The 23633-nt window shown below is 40.2% G+C and overlaps 1 protein-coding gene across 1 annotated transcript in view; it reads right to left on the bottom strand.

Annotated features, from left to right (window-relative positions):
- Positions 1 to 23633, bottom strand: part of NLGN4Y (neuroligin 4, Y-linked) — a 321596-nt gene that overhangs the window by 15283 nt on the left and 282680 nt on the right. Inside the window, 1 exon segment of the mRNA NM_001145058.1 lies at positions 2997 to 3182. Within this exon segment, the coding sequence (NP_001138530.1) occupies positions 2997 to 3182 (186 nt within the window).

The raw sequence follows: 23633 nt of genomic DNA, 5'->3' as shown, positions 1-23633 counted from the left end.
TCTTGCTAAAGAAGACATTGAGGAGCATAGTGATCTAGAAATTTGTTCAGAAGGTGCAGAAAGTGAAGAAAGTCCTCCAGTTACTTGAAAGAAGGGTATTTTAAAATTTTATTTATTTATGTTTAGATAGGGTCTCTCTCTCTGCCACTTAGGTTGGAGTGTAGAGACACCATCAGAGCTCACTGCAGCCTCGACCTCCCTGGCTCAAGTGATCCTCAACCTCCCAAGCAACTGAGACCACAGGCATGAACCACCAGCCCCAGCTGGTTTTTATTTATTTTTGTATAAATGTGGCCCCATTATGTTGCTCAGGCTGGTCTCAAACTCTTGGGCTCAAGCCATACTTCCCACTCAGTCTCCCAAACTGCTGGAATAACAGGCATGAGCCACCTTACTCAGCTGATAACTTGAATAAATAACAGTTCCAGAGGCTGAAACAGGCAGATCACTTGAGTTCAAGAAGTTTAAGGCCAACCTGGCCAATATGGTGAGACACCATCTCTACTAAAAATACAAAAATTAGCTGGGCATGGTGATGGGCACCTGTAATCCCAGCTACTCAGGACATTGAGGCAGAAGAATCGCTTTGAAACTGGGAGATAGAGGTTGTGGTGAGCTGAGAGCATGCCACTACACTCCTGCCTGAGTGACAGAGTGAGACTCTTTCTTAAAAAGAAAAAAAATTCCATTAAGATTTTGAGTACTTCAGATGTAAATGGTCCAGTCAGTGTGATGCCATTCTGAAGACAACCAATGACACATAAGAAATTACAATGCTGGCCGGGCGCGGTAATCCCAGCACTTTGGGAGGCCGAGACGGGCGGATCACGAGGTCAGGAGATCGAGACCATCCTGGCTGACACGGTGAAACCCCGTCTCTACTAAAAAATACAAAAAAACTAGCCGGGCGAGGTGGCAGGCGCCTGTAGTCCCAGCTACTCGGGAGGCTGAGGCAGGAGAATGGCGTGAACCCGGGAGGCGGAGCTTGCAGTGAGCCAAGATCACGCCACTGCACTCTAGCCTGGGCGGCAGAGCGAGGCTCTGTCTCAAAAAAAAAAAAAAAAAAAAAAAAAAAAAAAAGAAATTACAATGCTGTGTTGATGACTGAGATGGCTATTGTGAATATTCATTTATACCTGGCCAGTAACAGAGGACTGGATCTGTTCTGCAGATTTCCCTGCTTCCTCCTTTTAGGCCACAGCCAAGAATTTGTGATCTGGCTTCCAGAACCAATTGCCTCAAATTCCTATGGACTGCTCTTTGAAGTCTCATCTGATACTGCAGAGAGCCTGCCTCATGTATGGACAGCAGGGAATCACATTGAATGAGCCTCAGGCACTCTGGCAGGGCTCAGGGGTGTGGCTGTCTATGCTGACCACCAGTTAGGCAGCATGAGCAACTACTACTTAGAGGCCCAAGTGCACATCTGGTTGGGTATGGCTGCCTATGCTAACTACCATGTCCAAGTGCACGTCTGGTTGAGGTAACATGATGTGCATGTGTTTCTGTGATTTTTGCTTTCTCTGTTTTGCCAACAGCAGCTTTTTCCAGTTTATTAGCAGGGCCGCAGCAAAGGTTTGGAGCTCCCATGGGGACAAGTAGAGGAACTCATGCTGACTGCCTCAGCAAGGAGGTTCTTCCTAAAAGTGAATGTGAGAGAGAGAGAGATAAAACAAACTGTGAACACTTCCAAGTGCCTCATGCTGAAATGACAAGTAAGAAGGTCCTTTGCTGAAAGTTATATTTGCAGGAGAGGAAGAAAGGGGGAGAGAGAGAGAGAGCGAGAGAGAGAGATATCTATAGAGAGAGAGAGAAAGAGGGAGACAGAGGAAAGAAAGAAAGAGAGACAGAGTGTGGGGGAAGGGAGAGAGGAACAGAGACAGTGAGGAAGAGAGTGAGGAACTGGAGAAGGGAGAGAGAGGAAGAGAGAAAGAGAGAGAAGGGAAGAAAGGGGGGAAAGGTGAGGGGATAGTGTGAAGGAGAGGGAGACGGGGGAGAAACAGTGGAAGGAGGGCAGACAGGAAGGGGGAGAGACAGAGGAAAAGAGACAGAGGGATAAGGAGGGAGTGAGAGAACACAGACAGGGAGAGACAGAAAGAGAGACTGAAAGAGGAGACTGAAAGGGGAAGAGTAAGAGAGGGAGGTAGACAGAGTCAGGGAGAGAGACACTATTCCTGTGGGTAGAATCTACTTCTCTACTAATGCATCAGCCATGTTCTCAATGTTTCCAGTAGATTTAAAGAATGAATGTGAAGTAGAGAAATGACTTTATAAAAAACATTTGGCTAAAAGCCCAGCTGAGTACAAAATCTATAAATCTACAATATTGACATACTATTGATCTTCTTTATTGACATACTGTCTATCTTCCATATTACTCTTACCAAATTGTAGCTAGAAGTTAATAAAATTTCAAATGGTCAAATAAAATGAGAATATCAAAAGAAACAAAAGTGTCCACTTTTCTAAAGCAGTTATTTTGTTCCAATCGTTGTAACCGACATTTAATTGTCACACATTTAAATTAGGAGATATTGCTGACCAAGCATGGTGGTTCAATTCTGCCATCTGAGCAGTTTGGGAGGCTAAGTGAGGAGGATCACTTGAGGCCAGGAGTTTGAGACTAGCCTAAGCAAACATAGCAAGACCACTTCTCTATAAAAATTAAAATAGAAATAAAAATTTAACCATTAGTCCCAGGTATTCAGCAGGTTGAGATGGGAGAAGTCTTAAGCTCAGGAGGTGGAGGCTGCAATGAGCTATAATCATGCCACTGCACTCCAGCCTCAGTGAGAGAGCAAATGGGGAAAAAAAAAAAAAAAAAAACACTGAGTTAAAAGACGTGAAGATGGGTTCATTTTGTCTTTTGGGCATTTTCTGTAGCAATTTCCAGGGTGACTTCTGGCAACCTGGACGTACATTTCACATATGAACTCTGACTGTTCATTTATTGGTTCACGGTATTTGACCACCCATCCCGGAGATACCATTATTACCTTCTGAGTAGTGGGACAGTGTCAACAGGCTGACACAGGAGGCTCCAGCCCCCGAGCCAAAGATGGTCACTCTCTTGGGGTCCCCGCCAAAGGCTCCCACATTCTCCTCAATCCACCGTAGTGCTTGAATCTGATCCAGGAGCCCATAGTTGCCTTTTGCTGCCTGGTCACCAGTACTTAAAAATCCTACAGAAGAACACAGGACATTTTTGTTGGTCAAAAAAAAAAAAAAAAAAAAAAAAGGCATACATATCCCCACTATTTGAAAAGTTATCTCATAGCTTGTCTTCATTCTCTCTCTCCACAACTCTCACCCTCACAAATTAGAGGAAAAACTGGAGAAAAGGTTTTGTGGCAGAAATAATTACACAGATAATAGTTATTGTTTAGGTTGACATTATGATACCATGTCATCTTTAGGTATGTATGGCTAATGTAGAAGGCAAAATGAATCTAAAATGTTAGGGGAAATTACAGGAAATTAGAGAAAAAACTGGAGAAATATTTTTGTGGCAGAAATAATTACATAAACAATTATTGTTTAGGTTGGCATTATGGTACCATGTCATCTTTGGGTATGTATGTGGCTAATAGAAGACAAAATGAATCTAAAATATTAATAACATGAAGCAATCCCAGAAGTCCTTTTAAATTTTACTAGGTTCAACATACCATTTCTGTGCACATTTAAATAACAACAACAACAACAGACTCCTGCAATAAATTACATACTAAATATCTTTTGAAATGAGTTAATGACATGGATCTTCAAAAAAAAATATTTAAGGGACAAATATTATAGTTGAGTATTTGGGGAAGGTTTTTGTTGTTGTTGTTGTTTTACCAATTTCACGTCCTTAGGTGAGCCTTTCTCCCGAGCAAAGTTTGATGCCTTTTATGAACAACAATGTCACATAAGGGAAGGGCTTGTTTGTATGATGACAGACTGCTTTAAGCTCTAAAATAACATAAATCCAAACCAACTCCTTAAAAGCATATTCCTAACCAAAATTGACAGCATTCCAATGAAGGACTGAATGTCGGCTTCCACTTTTAAAGCAAAAAGAGTAGAGGATGAGGCTGCATACCAATAGAATTAACTAGCTTTTCTTCCATTAGGTTTCATGAACAACTGTGGGAAAACACTCTGCGTTGGAAAGGAGTAAATGGCCAGGCTTCAAAGAAAGTCACAGGATTTTTTTTTTTTTCTACAATGACAATAAAGTTCAAGCCTGAATCGGGAGTCACTGTCGCCTGCAGCTTTCAAAGAGAGGCAGCATTGCAACTGTGAGGTTGTATACTTAAAACACATCCTACCAATGTGATTTCTTTAAAGTTTAGAGAAGCTTGATGTGAGATTAGCTATGATTAGTGGGTACTGTCAGACATTACCCAAGCCCCCCACCATTTAATTAGTGAATACTAATAAGTGCTTCATGCCAAAAATATTCTGCAACACCTGTCACCATCACTAAATCTTTGACACAGTTTGTTCATAAACAGCATCAGGCTCTGCTTGGAAGAAAAAAATCCTTTCATTCAGGGTACATGTTACAATGATGAATAATGCCAGTGTGGGTGCCCTATAATACCACAGGGCCATGCATTCTTCCCCTATTAAAGAGAGAGGTAATTAATTCTTAAGGCATGAGTCATTTTTTAACAGAATGATTCTGTCTTCAGCACATCTTTTCTTAACTCACTGTTTTCTCTTTCTCAATTCTGCAGAATGATCTATGGGCTTATTTCATTTCTGCAGAGGATCACGAAGATTTTCAACATGCAGTGAATCACTGGCCTTTCTTCCACCACAACCCCTTCCTCCTGAGCAAAACAAGTGTGTTGTAACCTTTCAACAACAGGCCAATGAATATCCCTTGTGTTCAAAAATCTTAGTTTTTCAAACAGAATCGTACTGGATGGATTGATCTTTGAGGTTCAGAATTTCTTCTATATATTCTATAATCTGACAGGGAAAAGGTAATGCTTGCATCTCTGAAGTTTTACAAATGAATGTGGTGTTCTGAAGCTAGTGTTTCCATATTTTCTGCATTGGAATTTTCATTTACCACAACATCTAGGGATTATGATTTTTCTTTTTAAATTTAAACTATCAACAACTGGGAGTACCTGTTTCAGGGACAGAATGAATAAAACAATTTTATGCTTTTTACAAGAGTATATGCCTTTCAACTTGAAACCACCTTTGCAAAACGTGTAACTGTGAGAAAATTATGACAGTGAAAGAGATCTGACCTAACCAACACCATCGTGCCTTTCACCAGCTTACTACACATAATCATTGCTGAGCATAGGCCAAGTTAACTTTGGGATAAATTGAACTTATAGTTTAAATGATAATAGCCCTTCTTGAAACTAAACCACCTTTGTAAAACCAATGAAAGTTCAGCAGGTTAGAAAAATGAGAGGGGCTTGAATTCTGCTAAGATATTGGCTTAAATGATTATCAGCCATTATTCTGATAGGTGAAGCCAGATGGATATCCTGGGTCGAGTGCAGACTTGGAGAACTTTTCTGTCTTACAACAGAATTGTAAAACACACCAATTAACACTGTGTAGCTAGGATTGTAAAATGCACAAATCAGCACTTTGTAGTTAGTAAGTAGATTGTAAAATGCACCAATCAGTAATCTTTAAAAACACACCAATCAGCAATCTGTAGCTAGCAAGAGGATTGTAAAGTGCACCAAACGGCACTCTGTGAAACGCACAAATCTGCACCCTGTAAAATGCACCAAACAGCAGCAACTTAAAAGTAGTCAATCACAGGGAGGATTGTAAAAAGGGCATTCTGATACGACAGACACAGAACATGGGATGGAACAAATAAGAAAACAAAAATTGGCCAACTCAGCCAACAGCGTCAATGTGCTTGGATCCCCTTCCATTCTGTGGAAACTTTGCTGTTTCACTCTTCACTACAAATCTTGTTGTTGCTTGTACAATAAATCTTGCTGTTGCTCATTCTTTGGGTTCATGCCACCTTTAAGGGCGGCAACACTCATGGTGAAGGTTTGTGGCTTCATTCTTGAAGTCAGCGAGACCACGAACCCACTGGCAGGAAACAACTCTGGGCACATCTAGGGGCTCGTCCAGGGTATTGCCATGTGGTATCATTGGACCGCTTTTGCTTGCTATTCTGTCCTACTTTTTCTTAGAATTTGGGGACTAAAAACCGGGCACCTGTCGACCAGTTAAAAGCCACTAGTGCAACTGCCAGACTAAAGACGCAGGTGTCAGATTTTCTAGGAAAGGGCTCTCTAACAACTCCCAAACCTTTGGAGTTGGGAGCATTGGTTTGCCTGGAACCAGATTCCACTCTTCCTCCATTTCTGGGCTGAGCCAGAGTTGACAGAGAGGAAAGCCGTTCAGCTCCAGGGTCCCGACAATAAGTTGGTTGACCCTGCAGCCATAAGCAGAACTCTCCAAGTTATGATGCCCAAATGAGACTTGCCCATCTATCCTATCTATCCTGACCCTAGCATCCTGGGTCCTAAGTCCTGCAAGAAAAACCTTCTTCCTGCCTCTCTTCTCTGATGGTAGCCCTGTTTCTAAAAAACACTCCCTGTCCCTGGTGATCTTCTAATTTCTCCTGCAAATGATTTCTAGTATAAATTTTGGGACTCTCTTCCTTCTTTAGGCACCCGGGCTCACCTATGAGAAAGACATAATTTTCACCTGAAGCTGTGTTGGGAGGACCATCTGGAATTTTAACATCCCTCCTCAAACTAGCAGACCTAACAAAGACTATTCTTGAAGCTAGGATATGGGGAGCCTCAGAAATTTTATCCTTCCTATTCATACGATGAGTTGTGAGGATAAAAGGCATCACTCTTCCAACCCTGGAGATCCCTTCCCTCCTTCAGAGTATGGCCCACCACTCCATTTTGAGGCATATCATCTTTATAGAACAAGGATAAGGTCCCAATACTAAGAGGATAATGCTTAGAACTCTAACAGATTTTCAATAATGCATTGGTAAAGGTCACTAAATCTGATTTTTCTTGGTGCTGTTTGTGGTCCAAGAAAAAAGACAAGGGTGCAAATTTTCAAGAATGTGTTGGTAAGGCAACTAAATCCGACCTTCATCTGTCTTCCTTGTGGTCTAGGAGGAAAACTAGTGTTTCTGCTGTTGCTTTAGTGAGTGCAGCTATTCTGAACATCAGAGTCCAGGGACTGTTGCAATTTCTTGGGCAAGGAAAAAAAGCAAACTGAAACCACATTTGTTTTTCTTTTTGTTTTTGTTTTCTTTCAGATGTGAATCAATCAGGCATCAACTAGTTCAACCTTGAAATGCATCCTAAGCCATTGGGGACAATTTGATTTGCAAACCCTGAAAAAGAAGCAGCTTATTTTCTTCTGCTATGGCTTGGCCTCAATATTCTCTCTCTGATGGGGAAAAATGGCCACCTGAGGGAAGTATAAATTAGAATTCTATCCTGCAGTTTGTCCTTTTCTAAAAGAGGGAAGGCAAATGGAGTGAAATATCTTATATCCAAGCTTTCTTTCCATTGAAGGATAATCCACAATGATGCAAAGCTTGAAATTTGCATTCCACAGGAGGACCTCTCAGCTCACCTTCATATCCTACCCTCTGTACAACTCTCTTTCCTATCAATAATAAGTTTCCTCTAATCTCCCCCACCCAGAAGGGGGATAAGCAAAGAAATCGCCAAGGGACCATAAACACCCCCGGGCTGTCAGCTATGTCCCCTTCAAGCTGTAGGGTGAAGGCAATTTGGCCCAACACAAGTATATGTCCCCTTCCCCCTCTCCAATTTAAAGCAGATCAAGGTAGACCTCGGGAATTGTTCAGATAACCCTGATAGGTATATATATGTCCTGCAGGGAATCTTAGGGCAAACCTTTGACATCACTTGGAGAGATATCACGCTATTGTTAGATCAAACCCTGGACTTTAACGTAAAGAGTACAGCTTTAGCTGCAGCTGGAGAGTTTGGAGATACCTAGTATCTTGGTCAAGTAAATGATAGAATGACAGGTGAAGCAAGGGACTAATTCCCTACCGGTCAGAAGCCATACCCCGTATGGATCCCCACTGGGATCTAGACTCAGATCGTGGGGACTGAAGTCGCAAACATCTGTCAACCTGTGTTCTAGAAGGACTAAGGAGAATTTGGAAAAGGCCCAAGAATTAATTGATGTACACCATAACTCAGGGAAAAGAAAAAATTCCTACTGCTTCCTTGAGTGGCTATGACAGGCCTTAAGAAATATATTTCCCTGTCACCCAACTCCCTTGAGGGTCAATTAATCCTAAAACATAAGTTTCTTACCCAATCAGCTGCAGATATCAGGAGAAAGCTCCAAAAGTGAGCACTAGGCCCTGAACAAAATCTGGAGGCTTTATTAAACCTGGCAACCTTGGCGTTCTATAATAGAGAACAAGAGGACCAGGCCCAAAAGGAAAAGTGATCGGAGAAAGGCCACAGCTTTAGTCATGGCCCTCAGACAAACAAACTTTGGTGGTTCAGAGAGGACAGAAAATGGAGCAGGTCAATCACCTAGTAGGGCTTATTACTAGTGTTGTTTGCAAGGACACCTTAAAAAGGATTGTCCAATAAGAAATAAGCCACCCCGTTGACCATGTTTGCTATGCTGAGGCAATCATTGGAAGACACACTGTCCCAGAGGACAAAGGTTCTCGGGGTCAGCATTCCCCAACCAGATGATCCAAGAGCAGGACCAAGGGTGCCCATGGAAAGTGCCAGCTAATTTATCACCCTCACTGAGCCCAGGGTACATTTCACCATTGAGGACCAGTAGATTGACTTCCTCTTGGACACTGCTGTGGTCTTCTCAGTGTTAATCTCCTGCCCCATATGGTTGTCCTGAAGGTCCGTTACCATACAAGGAATCCTGGGACAGACTGTAACCAGGTATTTCTCCCACCTCCTCAGTTGTAACTGGGAGACTGCTTTTTTCATATGCTTTCCTTGTTATGCCTCAAAGTCCCACACCCTTATTAGGGAGGTACATATTAGTCAAAGCTGCAGCTATTGTCTACATGAATATGGGGAACACGTTACCCATTTGTTGTCCCCTGCTTGAAGAGGGAATCAACCCTAAAGTCTGGGCACTGTAAGGACAATTCAGAAGGGCAAAAAATGTCAACCCAGTCCAAATCAGGCTAAAAGACCTCACCATTTTTCCTTATGAAAGGCAATATCCCTTAAAGCCTGAAGCTCATAAACAACTACAGGATATTGTTAGATATTTAAAAGCTCAAGGCTTTTTAAGAATATGCATCAGTTCCTGCAATACTCCAATTCTAGGAGTACAAAAACCAAATGGTTAGTGGAGACTAGTGCAACATATTAGACTCATCAATGAGGCAGTAATTCCTCTATATCCAGGTGTACCCAACTCAAATACCTCTATGCTCTCAAATACCAGAGGAAGAAGAATGGTTTACTCTTCTAGACTTCAATGATGCCTTCTTCTCCATTCTCCTGCACTCTAACTCACAGGTTCTCTTTGCCTTTGAGGATCCCACAGACGACACATCCCAACTTACATGGACGGTCTTTCCTCAGGCATTTAGGGATAGCCATCATCTGCTTGGTCAGGCACTATCCCAAGATCTAGGTCACTTCTCAAGTCTAGGCACACTGGTCCTTCAGAATGTGGATGATTTACTTTTGGCTACCAGTTTGGAAGCCTCATGCCAGCAGTCTACTCTAGATCTCTTAACTTTCTAGCTAATCAAGGTTAAAAGACATCTAATCAAAGGTCCAGCTCTGCCTACAACAAGTCAAATATCTAGGCCCAATCTTAGCCAGAGGAACCCTCAGCAAAGAATGAATGCAGCCAATACTGGCTTATCCTTGTCCTAAGACATTAAAACAGTTGTGGGTATTCCTTAGGATCACTGGCTTTTGCCAAATATGGTCCTTGGATACAGCGAGATGGCCAGGCCACTCTATACTTTAATCAAGGACTCCCAGAGAGCAAATACTTATCTAGTAAAATGGAAACCAGAGGCAGAAACAGCCTTCAAAACCTTAAAGCAGTCCCTAGTACAAGTTCTAGCCTTAAGCCTTCATACACAACAAAAATTATCTTTTTACATTACAGAAAGAGTGGGAATAGCTCTTGGAGTCCTTACTCAGACTTATGGAGCACACCCCCCAAACCCAGTGGCATACCTAAGTAAGGAAATTTATGTAGTTGCAAAAAGACTGGCCTCACTGTTAACGGGTAGTTGTAGCAGTGGCCATCTTAGTATCAGAGGCTATGAAAATAATACAAAGAAAGGATCTCACTGTCTGGACTACTCATGATGTAAATGGCATACTAGGTGCCAAAGAAAGTTTATGGCTATCAGATAACCACATGCTTAGATACCAGGCGCTACTCCTTCAGACTGTGCTTCAAATATGCACATGTGCAGCCCTCAACACTGCCACTTTTCTCCCATAGGATGGGGAATCAATCAAGCATGACTGCCAACAAATTGCAGCCCAGACTATTCACCCAAGAGGATCTCTAAGAAATCCCCTTAGCTAATCCTGACCTTAACACATAGAGCAATGGAAGTTCACTTGTAGATAATGGGAGACAAAGAGATAAGTTATGCCATAGTGATGTAACAGTACTTGAAAGTAAGCCTCTTCACCCAGGGACCAGCACCCAGTTAACAGAAATACCGGCACTTACCTGAGCCTTAGAAATGGGAAAAGAAAAAAGAATAAACGTGTATACATGTAGCAAATATGCTTATCTAATCCTACAAATCCATGGTGCAATATGGAGAAAAAGGGAGTTCCTAACCTCTGGGGGAACCCCCACTAAATACCACAAGGAAATCATGGAGTTACTGAACACAGTGCAAAAACGGAGGTGGCAGTCTTGCACTGCCAAAACCATTAAAAAGATGAAGGAGAAAAGGTACAAAGAAATTGTCAGGGAGATGCTGAGGTCAAAATTGCTGCCAGATGGAACCTCCCATTAGAAGTACCTGGGAAGGACCCTTGGTATGGAACAACCCTCTCAAAAAGATTAAGTCCCAGTATTCCCACACTGAAACAGAATTGGGACTTCCATGGGGACACAGTTTTCTCCATTCAGAGTGGTTAATGACAGAAGAGGGAAAGGTACTCATACCTGAAGCCAGCCAGTGGAAAATACTTAACAGCCTCCACCAAACATTCCATATGGCTATTGAGAACACTAATCAAATGGCCAGATCCCTATTTATAGGACCAAATCTCCTCCAGACTACCTGAAAAGTAATCAAAGCCTGTGATTTATGCCAAAGGAATAACGGCTTGGTCCATCGTAAGGCCCCTCTGGGAGAAGAAAGAATAAGGCACTATCCCAGATAGGACTGGCAGTTAGAGTTCACTCATATGCCATAGTCAAAGGGATTCCAATACTTTTTGGTCTGTGCTGATACCTTTACAAATTGGATAGAAACCTTCCCTTGCAAGACAGAGAAGGCTCAGGAAGTGGTTAAGTCCTAATTAATGAAATAATTCCTAGATTTGGGTTATCCCAAAGCTTACCAAGAATACCCTAACAGGACACACAATCCAGCATTTAAGTTCTTACATTTCCACCTTCACCTATTACACGAGCAATGAAAAACCCATAGGTGGTAACCACGAATACCATCTTAACTTTCCAAGTCCCTTTATGCATCCAACATAACCTGTTGTCAGGCCTGCCCATGAGGCACCTAGAATGCCATCAGTGTAATAATACTCTACAACTTCAACCACCAACTGATCATAGTAACTTCCGAGTCACACATACAGCACCATTCGGGATACTTGTCTGCTCCTAAGGGCCTCCAAAAATCATCACCTCCTAACTGCTTAACAGTCTGGGTTTTGTAATGGCAAACATTCTCCCTGCATGACCATTCACCCCTGAACCCCTTGCAGAAGTGTCCCCACCACTAATGAATGCCTTCTCATTCCCTCTTTTAATCACTCTTTTGAATGTTCCTAGTAGATACAAAATGTTTGTTTGTTTGTTTGTTTATCCGGTGGGAAAATAGAACACAGTGAGCCACTCAGTTTGCTCCCAACACTCCTTTCCAACCATTCACTGGAGCTACCTTGGCAAGTACTCTAGGAGTATGAGAAAATGAAAACAACAAAATCACAAATATTTTTAACATGCACAACTGGTTCTGTCTACCCAGCCAAGGCGTATTCTTCTCATGTGGAACTTGAACCTATATCTGCCTCCCCACCTGGACAGGCATCTGGAACTTAGTCTTCCTAAGTTCCAACATTGACATTTCCCCAGGAAATCAGACCCTATCAGTGCCCCTCAAAGCTCAAGTTCGTCAGCACACTGCCATGCGACTAATACCCCTACTTATAGGATTAGGAATGGCCACTGCTATAGGAACAGGAATAGCCAGTTTATCTACTCCATTATCCTACTACCACATACTCTCAAAAGATTTCTCAGACAGTTTGTAAGAAATAACAAAATCTTTCCTTACACTGCAATCTCAAGTAGACTCTTTCGCAGCATGACTCTCCAAAACAGCTGAGGCCTAGACCTCCTCACTGCTAAGAAATGAGGACTGTGCACCTACTTAGAGGAAGTGTGTTGCTTTTACACTAACCAGTCAGGGATAGTATGAGATGCCAACCGGTGTTTACAGGAAAAGGCTTCTGAAATCAGACAATGCCCCTCAAACTCTTATACCAATATCTGAAGTTGGGTGGCATGGTTTACTCCCCTTTCTAGGTCCTGTGACAGCCATCTTGCTATTACTCGCATTTGGGCCCTGTATTTTTAACCTACTTGTCAAATTTGTTTCCTCCAGGACTGAGGCCATCAAGCTACAGATGGTCTTACAAAAGGAACCTCAAAAGAGCTCAACTCACAACTTCTACTGAGGACCCCTGAATTGACCTGCTAGCCCTTTGACTGGGCTAGAGAGTTCCCCTTTGAAGGACATTACAACTGCAGGGCCCCTTCTTTGCCCCCATCCAGCAGGAATTAGGTAGAGCAGTCATTGCCCAATGCCCAACAGCAGTTGGGGTGTCCGGTTTAGAGGGGTGATTGAGAGGCCAGGCCAAGTGGACTTCCTGGGTTGAGTGGGAACTTGGAGAACTTTTCTGTCTTACAAGAAGATTGTAAAATGCACCAATCAGCACTCTGTAGCTAGGACTGTAAAACAAACCAATCAGTGCTCTGTAGCTAGCAAAATTATAAAACGCACCAATCAGTGCTCTGTAAAATGCACCAATCAGCAAGATCCTAAAAGTAGCCAATCTCAGGCAGGATTGAATAAAGGGCATTCTGATAGGCCAGAAATGGAATATGGGAGGGGACAAGTAAGGGAATAAAAGCTGGACATGCCAGCCAGCAATGGCAACCCACTTGAGTCCCCTTCCATGCTGAGGAAGCTTTGTTCTTTTGAGCTTCACAGTAAATCTGCTGCTGCTCACTCTTGGGTCTGTGCCACCTTTAAGAGCTGTAGCACTCACCGTGACAGTCTGTGGATTCATTCTTGAAGCCAGTGGGACTATGAACCCACTGGAAGGAACCAGTTCCAGACACAATTCCATAGGTAACAAGATCTGCAAATTCACCAATCACTAGAAGCTAAAATTGGCCTTTTAAAAACTTTTATTTTAGGTTTGGGGATACATTTGTAGGTTTATTATGTAGGTAAATTTCATGTCAAAGGGTTTTGAGGTATAGGTTATTACTCAAATGATAAGAGTAGTACAGATTGATCTTTTGAGATGTCTTTTCATGCTTTCTTATTTGTGATAACTAATTGGTCCCACTGGGACCAGTAACACCTCTGTGTCCCCACATAGAGGGTAACTTAGTAGTGTACCAGGGTTGTTTTCCTCACCCCTATCATTGCATCCCAACCAATCAGTAGCATTCATTCCCTAGACCGTAACTTCCAAATTATCCTTGAAAAACTCAATCCTCCAAATTTTAGGGAAGGTTGATTTAGGTAATAATAAAACTCCAATCTCTACTATGCCAGCTCTGTAGGAATTAAACTCTTTATTGCAATTCTTCTATCTTGATTAATCAGCTCTATCTGTGTAGTGAAGATGCATCTGTTGGGTAGTTATAGCGTTCTGAGTCCACGTTTTCTATAAATCAGACTTAAGAAGCATGTGGGATTACTGTCATGGAATTCTATCAGCTCAGAAAGTTAGTGCTTGAGGAAGAAAATGACCTGTTTTCACTGATCTGTTACAATCAGATCTCACTATAAATCTGTCTTTTTCTTTTATACATCAGCACCTGGCCAGTTTTTCCTATCAATAATCCTGGAGGAGAGGAAAAGGCAGCACACTATAGTTATCTGGTGTGATGGAGCAGGAAGAGGGAGGAAGGGAGGGAGGGAAGAAGGAAGGGAGGGAGCGAGGGAGGGAGGGAGGAAGGAAGAAAATTTTCCTCGCAAAGGTGTCTTCTTAAGTGCAATTAGAGAGTGATCTTAAAAATATCCTAATGGTTTGATTTTTTGAAAGTTTTTAGACACCAGAAACCCAGGCAATTTTTGGAACAACTTAAAATTAATATTTTAGGACTCCTGCACACCTAAATCACTGGGTTTTGCCTCCTGATTGTACAAAGCAAAATGATGGTAGCTCATCAACTTGGAAGGAGCCATACACAATAACAAAGATGAGTTCTCTTCTTGAGAACTCAGCTCTCAGGTAGATCACTTAACTTTAAATACATATTCCAGGTGAATGAACAACAACAAAAAAACCCTTGATTGTCTAAAACCACAGATATACAACAAATGACACCTTTCACTGACAGATTCTTTAGGCTCCATACTCTAAGCATTTTAGCTGATGAAATTTTTGCTTTTAAGTTTTACTCTCCCTGAAATGAAGCCTGTTTAAATCAGCAACCTCTCCTCTACCAATTGAACAATAAAAGAAAGATGCAAAAGACACCATGTTGAATTAATGCATGTTAATGGCTATGTTGATGCCAAGTTTCATCCAGGGCTCTGGAAGGAACTACAATAACAAAAATACACACACAGGAAATATCGATAGATATTTTTGGTGATATGATTTGCCTGTGTCCCCACCTAAATCTCATCTTGATTTGTAGCTCCCATAGTGGTAGGGACCTGCCAGGAGGTAACTTAAGCTTGGGTGTGGGTTTTTCCCATGCTATTTTCATCGTCAAGATTTGATGGTTTTATAAAGGACAGTTCCCCTGCACATGCTCTCTTGCCTGCCACCATGTAAGTCATGACTTTGCCCCTCCTTTACCTTCTGCCATGATTGTTAGGCCTCCCCAGTGATGTTAAACTGTGAGTCCATTAAACCTCTTTTTCTTAATAAATTACCCAGTCTCAGGTATGTCTTTATTAGCAACATGAGAAGAGACTAATACATTCAGTTAGTGTGGTTATTTAAAAACAGGTTTCATGGAAAAGGTGCTGTAAAACAGGAATCACAGTTTTTCCTTCTGCATGTTGACTGAACTGAATATCATATAAACATGAGTATTCCTAGTTGGGTTTAATGTTGTTGTTAAAATAGAAAAGTTTCCAGTTTTTATTACAGATAATAATGTAGATGTTTCCTTTCGTTTTGAATTATATTACAGGGCTTAGGAGAATAATTGCAGGTTTTTTGTATCTCCATGTCCTGAAAGTCAATAGTAAGGAAGCCCATGGGGTCAGATATTGTTGGCCTTTTTATTAACAAAAGACACAATTATAGGACATTAAAGTCATAATCCACTTTCTTTTAGGAGATCATTCCTTGCATAAACACAGTAGGCATTTTTTGGAGACAAGTAACCAGAAGATAATTATGTGAACAGAGAAGTTAAATATCTTTGACCTTTTCTGTGTGTGTCATTCACTTGTAGCTGGTGCATATACACAATATGAATATATAACCATATATTTGTATGTATAGTATGAATGTGTATGTATACAGAAATATGTATGTGCACCTTTAAACTAAAAAGTGTTACCAAACAGGAAATGTTTAAATAAACATTTTTCAATGAGAACAAACAGAATTTGTTTTAGGTTACACAACTGTGGTCAAAAAGAAATCTGGTGAGAATGAAGGCAGAGGTATAAAAAACAAAAATCACTCAAATAGATGAAAAACTAATATTTGATGCTTATGGGAAGTCATTCATAGTCTATTTATTAAAAAGTGAGTCGTCAGTTTTCTGATTTAAATTGTGTAGGATTTAACATAGGAGCACATACATGTACTGGATGTGCTGGATGGGAGGGAAGGTGATGTCCTACACTCAAATTCTGTAGCTTAAATAGGTAGGGCTGGTTGAAACTCAGTGCCTTTGATTTTTAGGTTCTACTTTACTTAAAAATTGAATGAGTACTAGCAGACTATTCTCCTATTGTAACATGTTATCATATCATTATTGCATGGGGCCAAAGTTTATTTCCAAAGTCAGTAGAGAAAATCTAAGACAATTATAACAGACGTATTTATATCACAGATTTCCAAACTCTGAGGCCCCTGAACTCCTATTGAGATTTCTTACATAATTTTCATAAAGTAGGTTATATCCCAACACATGTATCTAGAAGGAAGTTGCATAGGCTTTTTTAAGTGCTTTAGTTTAAATTATGTAAAATTAAAAAAAAAAGAAATGGATATTTTCTGAACAAAATATAAAATAATAAAGAGTTTGTTTAATAATAAAATATCAAAATTTGAAGATAATTGATATATAACTTCCATGGAAATGAAAATTTGAGGATGGCCTGGCTGGAAACAATTCCCTTTGAGTCAACTTTGAGTCATTTCTTTTTTTTCTCTCTCTCTCTCTTTTTTTTTTTTTTTTTTTTTTGAGATAGACTATCTTACTCTGCTGCCCAGGTTGGAGTGCAATGGCATCATCTCAGCTCACTGTAACCTCCATCTGCCAGATTCAAGTGTTTATCTTGTCTCAGCCTCCCAAGCAGCTGGGATTATAGTCGCATGCTACCATAACTGAGTAATTTTTGCATTTTTAGTAGAGATTCGGTTTTGCCATGTTGGCCAGGCTGGTCTCGAGCTCCTGAGCTCAAGGGATCTGCTGGGATTATAGGCATGAGTCATCACACCCAGACAACTTTGAGTCTTTTTAACTGAACAATTTCTCCTTGAATACATCTCCAGATTTGTCGCTGACTCTCATTCAATTGGCAGTCACATCTTTTGGGTTTTATTTTTCAAAGACCTTATACATTTTGTTCCTCCCTGGGTCTACATCCTGGTGCCTGAGATGAGAACCACAGTTCCCCAGGACCTAACCACTTGGGTGTTATGTCCTTCCAGCTTCCTCTGAATTTCTGCATGATCAAAATAATCATGATAATCTCCAGTGTAAGAGGATGAGTAAAACCTAGGAAAATTAAAATTGGAAACTTCTGACCTGTAAGTCCTAATTCTTTGAATGGTTTCTATGAAAATCTTTATTCTGATGCATTAAAAAACCACACATAGGCTCTACAATTCACATGGATTGTAATTAAAACAAACAACAAAAAAATAGCAGCAAGCTCACTGTTCACAAATAAGAGACTTGAATGGATTCTTTTGGCTGCATCCATATTATGTGGCATGCTGTTTGTTTGCATGAAGTGTTAAGGAGTATTTACATGCATGGAGACAGGAGCACATCTATGGTGTCTCAACAAAAGTAGTAGGATACCCGTAATCCCAGCTACTCAGGAGGCTGAGGCAGGATAATTGCTTGAACCTGCTCGGCAGAGGTTGCCATGAGCCACGATCATGTCACTGCACTCTAGCCTTGGTGACAGAGTGAGACTCCACCTGAAAAGAAAACAGTGGGCTGCTAAATATCTTTTATTGTATTTTATTATATTTTTCAGGGTTTCTTTTTTTTTTCTCTCTTTTCTTTTCTTTTTTGACACAGAGCCTCAGTCTCTTGACCATGTTAGAGTGCAGTGGCACAGTCTTGGGTCACTACAATGATCACCCCCAGGATTCAAGTAATTCTCCTGCCTCAGTCTCACAAATAGCTGGGATTATAGGCATATGCCACCATGTGTGGGCTAATTTTTGTATATTATGCAGAGATGTTGCCATGTTGTCCAGGCGGGTCTCATGCTTCTGACTGCAAGGGATCTTCCTGCCTCCGTCTCCTGAAGTTCTGAGATTACCAGCATGAGCCACTTTGCCTGGCCCATTTATTTTATTAAAAAATAAAATGTAGAAGGAATTCAAACAGTGTAGAGTGATTCTCTCTAAGTAAGTGGTTATAGGAAATGTTCACAATTTATGGCTAATATCTGTTTACATTTTGTTCACAATTTATATCTCCTTTTTTATCAATCACATTTACACACAGTATAATGACTGTGTTGGACACAAAAATTCATTACTGGGAATCCAAGGGTTATTGTATATGGGCCCATACGACTTTCTGTAGGGATGCCCTACGTATGTTCTTGAGCCTGCAAATCCATCACAATACTTGCTAATTGCTTCCAGAATATGCCTTGAATTTTGATATGCTTGCCTTTTTATATGAAGTCCCCCATACCTAAGGTGCCCTCTGCAGCCTTTAATTGCCTTGAACACCTTGCCTGAACATACCTTCATGTGTCTATGGCCATATAAAAAGCTGCATGGCTAACCCATGGACACAGCACCACTTGAAAGGTCAGTGTGACCTGAAGGTCAGGTTCTGCATCTTCCACAGCAGTCACCTGCATAATCAGGTAGGACTTGGCCATGTCTTTCTACCAATGTAGGTCCCTTTCCATAAATATGCTGTGTGATTATCTGTATTCTGTCATCACAGTAAATGGCATTCAATGAATTTCTGTTCTAGAACATACCACATTACCCAAAGGTAATTTGCTTGGTAATTGCTGTCAAGATTATTGAATCAATGGATTCAGTCTGACATCTTTCGGGTGGAATCTATTGTAAGGCCTCAAGCATGTGGTTTAAGATTTAAAAGTCCCGCTTTCTTCATATGTGAAAAAGGGTGGAAAATTACAGTAGTCCTCCCATAGAAAGCTGAGGAACTCAACTGGACAATGCACAAGAAACAGCATTGTGCCTTCTGTGGAACACATTCAAAAATGGTTGCCAAGGCAGGCAGTTCACCTGAGGTCAGGAGTTCAAGGTCTGCCTGGTCAACATGACGAAAGCTTGTCTCTACTAAAAACACAAAAATTATTTAGGTGTGGTGGTGCATGCCTGTAACCCCAGCTACTCGGGGATCTGATGCATGAGAAGATCAGAAGCCATGCTCTTTAGTTTTGCTTCACTTGCACACACGAGGAACAAATACATATCTTTCAAATATATTAAATGAGTCCAAAGGGGAAAAATCAACTGCCAGTCAAATTAGAGCCTGACTTTAAAATTTTGCAAATGCTAAAGAGAGATTATATGTTCTCTGATGGTATTTTAAAGAATGAGTTAAATACCATTTATGTGTGAAAATTTTTGCATAAAGGGGGTACGTATTTATTCAGTCTGCTCAGTGTTCATTCACTATGTGTTTAAAGTCAAAAGAGAAAGACAAGACAAAAAAACATACACAGTTTTTACATGCTATGAAATTTATGAAAAAATCTCATTCAACAAACATGTGAAGTAGCCATAATCATCCAAGCAATATGCTAAACGTGGGGAAAAATGGTGCCACAGTTGAGTGCATTTCCATATATACTTTGAAAAGTTACAGAAATGTGTTTTCTTCATTTATGTTTCCATTTGTTTTTAATGAAAGTATTTCAAAACATTTGAATTGAAAGTAATATTTTTCACCATCAAAGTATGGAGATAAAACACATATAAAGGGCACTGTAAAATACATATAAGAAAATGACTTTTACAATATTATATTAGATTAATTAAAATTAATATTAAATGAATGAATACTAGATAAAATATCACACATATATTAGATAAATTAGAAGTTAGTTGTAATCATGTACAGTAGCAAAGTAAATATGACAGCACATAAAAGATCTAAAATTCCAGTGGAATGTTTAGTTTCATTACTAGAAAGGTTATTGAAGAAGACAGACAATATTTTCTAGAATTAAGGAAGGGCAAATTATGCATATATTGTACCTTAAGCTATATGCTAAAATTGTCCTGCTGGCTTGCTGCTTTAACCATACTCTCTGTCTCTTTAAGTTCTTATTTATGTATACTATTTTCATACATTGTATCATTAAGGTTTTGTAAAGTCTTTGCCATTTTTCTTTTTGAATATGGCTACCTTATAACACTCATCTTTCTGTTTTTCTCAGCCACTACTTGGGGTGCCTTTTCTAATCTGGAAGACAGCAACTTTTCTTACAAGATGTGAAATGTTGGCTTAATTTTGAGGCTGTATCAGAGAAATTAGTGCAATTCTAAGTTTAATAAGTGCAATTGGGTTTTCCCTAAGCAGGAGGGATGTTTGATTTCAGAGCAATTATAGAGTCCCATTATACCTCTTATTGTACTAAAGCTTATTGCTACAATTGCCAAGCATTTGTCATTTTTGATAGCTCTGTCTCAGTGTTGCATGGAAGTCTTTATTTACCTAGAGATTTAAATATCTCGGGCTAAGATCTCTCTCTAAGAATTAATGTACAAAAGCGAAAACGTGAAATGGATCATATACCAGAGCAGCTATGGTCAAACTTAGTGCTGTTCTGAAAACTAGATTTTAAGCATCTGTCACCGTAACAATTCTTCACTTTACCTCAGTTTTCCAACTTTAATCTCACACAATTTTATAGGCTCCACATACAAACTTTTATAGCCTTCAACAAAGCAGTTCTCCAGGGTAATATATATATTGTTTGTTTGTTGAATACATATATGTATGTATACATGTATACATATATATATTATATTTAAAACACTGCATCATGCATAGACAGCACAAGGGGGCTATATATGGTCCATTAGATTTTGGTCATGACTCCTATGTTTTATAAAATATAATTAACCTTATATTATCCCCCAAGGAAAAAGAATGATGATTAAGAGTTGAAGTTCATTGTTGGGAAAAAAGCACACTTTTTTTGTTGTTGTTGTTTGTTTTTGTGTGTTTTTTGTTTGTTTGATTTTTAAGACGGAATCTCGCAGTGTCGCCCAGGCTGGAGTGCAGTTGCGCGATCGCAACTCACTGCGTCTTCACCTCCTGGGTTCATGCCACTCTTCTGCCTCACTTTCCTGATTAGCTGGCATTACAGGTGCCTACCACCATGCCCAGCTAAATTTTTTTTTTTGTATTTTTAGTAAAGACAGGGTTTCACCATGTTAGTCAGGATGGTCTTGATCTCCTGATCTTATGATATGCTCACCTTGGCCTCCCAAAAAGCTGGGATTACAGGCATGAGCCACCGCGCCCGGCCACAGGTTTCAATATAATAAAACAGCATAGAGATAAAATATTTAGCAGGCATTTGAGATTATTCCTTGAGTTCATTTAACAGACCTTCATGAATGCTTAAAATATGCTAGGCATGTTTTATCCTTAGTGTTGAAGACATAGACAATGAACAGTATAAACAGGATCTTTGATATCAGGAGATTCACCCTCCAGCATGGAGAGACAAATTGTTTACAAGCGAAGGTAAAATAATGTGATGTATGTGTTTCTTAGTTGTTGCCATAACATACACATATTTGGTGGCTTAACCCTACACATACTTAGTATCTGATAGTTTTGGAAATCTTCTGTTACATTGAGCTCACCTAGATACTTGAGGATACTGTCACCAACTTAAAGTCTTTTATCACATCACTGAAGTTCCTCTTACCACATAAGGTAGAACGTAAACATAGATAGGGGCCTGTTATACTGTCCTCTACAGCAGGGATCCCCAACCCCAGGCCATAGACCAGTACTGTACCAGACACAACCAATACACTTTAGATATTGCACTCTTCACAAATACGTATCCAAGTCTAACATGAACCCTTGCCAGAACAACCATCGAATCCCTACTCTTTCCACACATTCATCTGTTGTATTACCACCATATCCTGGTCTATGACCTTTTAGGAACTAGGCCAGCAGGAGGGTAGTGACAGGCAAGCTAGTGAAGCTTCATCTGTATTTACAGCCAACCCTCATCACCCAAATAATTGCCTGAGCTCCATCTCCCGTTAGTTAAGTGGTGGCATTAGATTCTCATACGAGTGCAAATCCTATTGTGAACTGCACATGTGAGGAATGTAGGTTGTGTGCTTATGATGAGGATCTAATTCCTAGTGATTTGAGTTGGAACATTTTTACCAGAAACCATCCACTGATATGGAAAAAGTGACTTCAGTGAAATCATTCCCCGATGTCAAAAAGTTTCAGGAGTTTTGCTCTATAGGCTGTCTGCCTAACATTGAGTTGGGAGATATTTATGTATATTCTAGATGCAAGTCAGTTCTCTGCTGTATTAGTTGCAAATGTTTTCTCTGAATCTGAAGGTTGCTTTCTGACTTTTCATGATGTCTTGAAGTTCCCATAATCAATACATTATCTTACAGTTCTTATATTTTGTATGTTATGTAAGAAACCTTTTCATACCCTAGCTGGCAAAGATTTGCTCTTATATTTTATTCTAAACAAAGCCTCTCTGAAGAGTTAGAAATTGAAGGAAATGATGACAGGAAAGCAGTCACAAGATGATAAGAGGGAAACATTCCTGAAAAGAATTGTAAGTTTCAGAGTTCCAAAAGGAACTTTAAAGGGTGAGGAGAAAAGGATTCCCAGTGTAACTGACTCATGATTACTAAGGAAATGGGAAAGAATGGTATTGCAGTGGTAGGCATAAGTGACTTCACACTTGGCAAAGTGACTAAAATGTTGGAAATTATTGTAAAACAATGACAAGGCTTAAGAATGGGAAGACAGCAGTGATGTGATAGAATTTATGGTTTTGAGAGGTCCATAAGAGCCACTGGTGGATGTGACTGCAGGAGGTTGCATTTGGAAGAAGTCCACTGCAGTCATCGAAGAGAAAGCTGGTTCTCGCTTCAGGGGAGAGGCAGTCAGCGTGGAAAAAATTCAACATTATCTGGACACATGTTGTCAAGGTGCTTCAGGTTTTGGTGGTAATTGCAGATGTCAATATTTGGTAGGAGTGGGGATATGATGGTCATTCTGATGTGGGTTCACGTTAGATTTGGATAGATGTTTGTGAAGAGTGCAATATCCCAAGTGCATCAGTTGTGACAAGGTTATTGAAATTGTGTAGGTGCTCTTGGGATGGGGATGTGTATTCTGGGATTTTCAGCCTGAGTTACACATGCATTCAAGAGTCCTAGAACTGGGGCTAGCTGACTGAAGCCTAGTTCTTTTCCAGCTGCACCCTAGGCTTTCACCCATTGTGTGATCCTCATAAATGGAAGAGGTTACTAAATCTTGTTCTTTCTATGACATGAACAAAATTATGAATATGGAAGAACTTCAGGCATTATAAAGTACCGTGAAAATGTGAGATGCTATTATTATCTTGTGCAGGAAAATAGTTACTCATGGCTCAGTGGTAGTGACAATTAAGAAAAACTTTAATAGCATGTTGTGTTTATATAGCCTTTTGGCCTAAACACAACATCCTCATTGCTGAACTAGTGGTAATTTAAGGGCTTTTGTATATAACAAGGTATGTCAAA

Source organism: Macaca mulatta, chromosome Y (assembly GCF_049350105.2).
Source record: "Macaca mulatta isolate MMU2019108-1 chromosome Y, T2T-MMU8v2.0, whole genome shotgun sequence".
Classification (NCBI taxonomy): Eukaryota; Metazoa; Chordata; class Mammalia; order Primates; family Cercopithecidae; genus Macaca; species Macaca mulatta.
The sequence above is the reverse complement of the archived record's forward strand: the minus strand, read 5'-3'. Positions and strand labels throughout refer to the sequence as shown.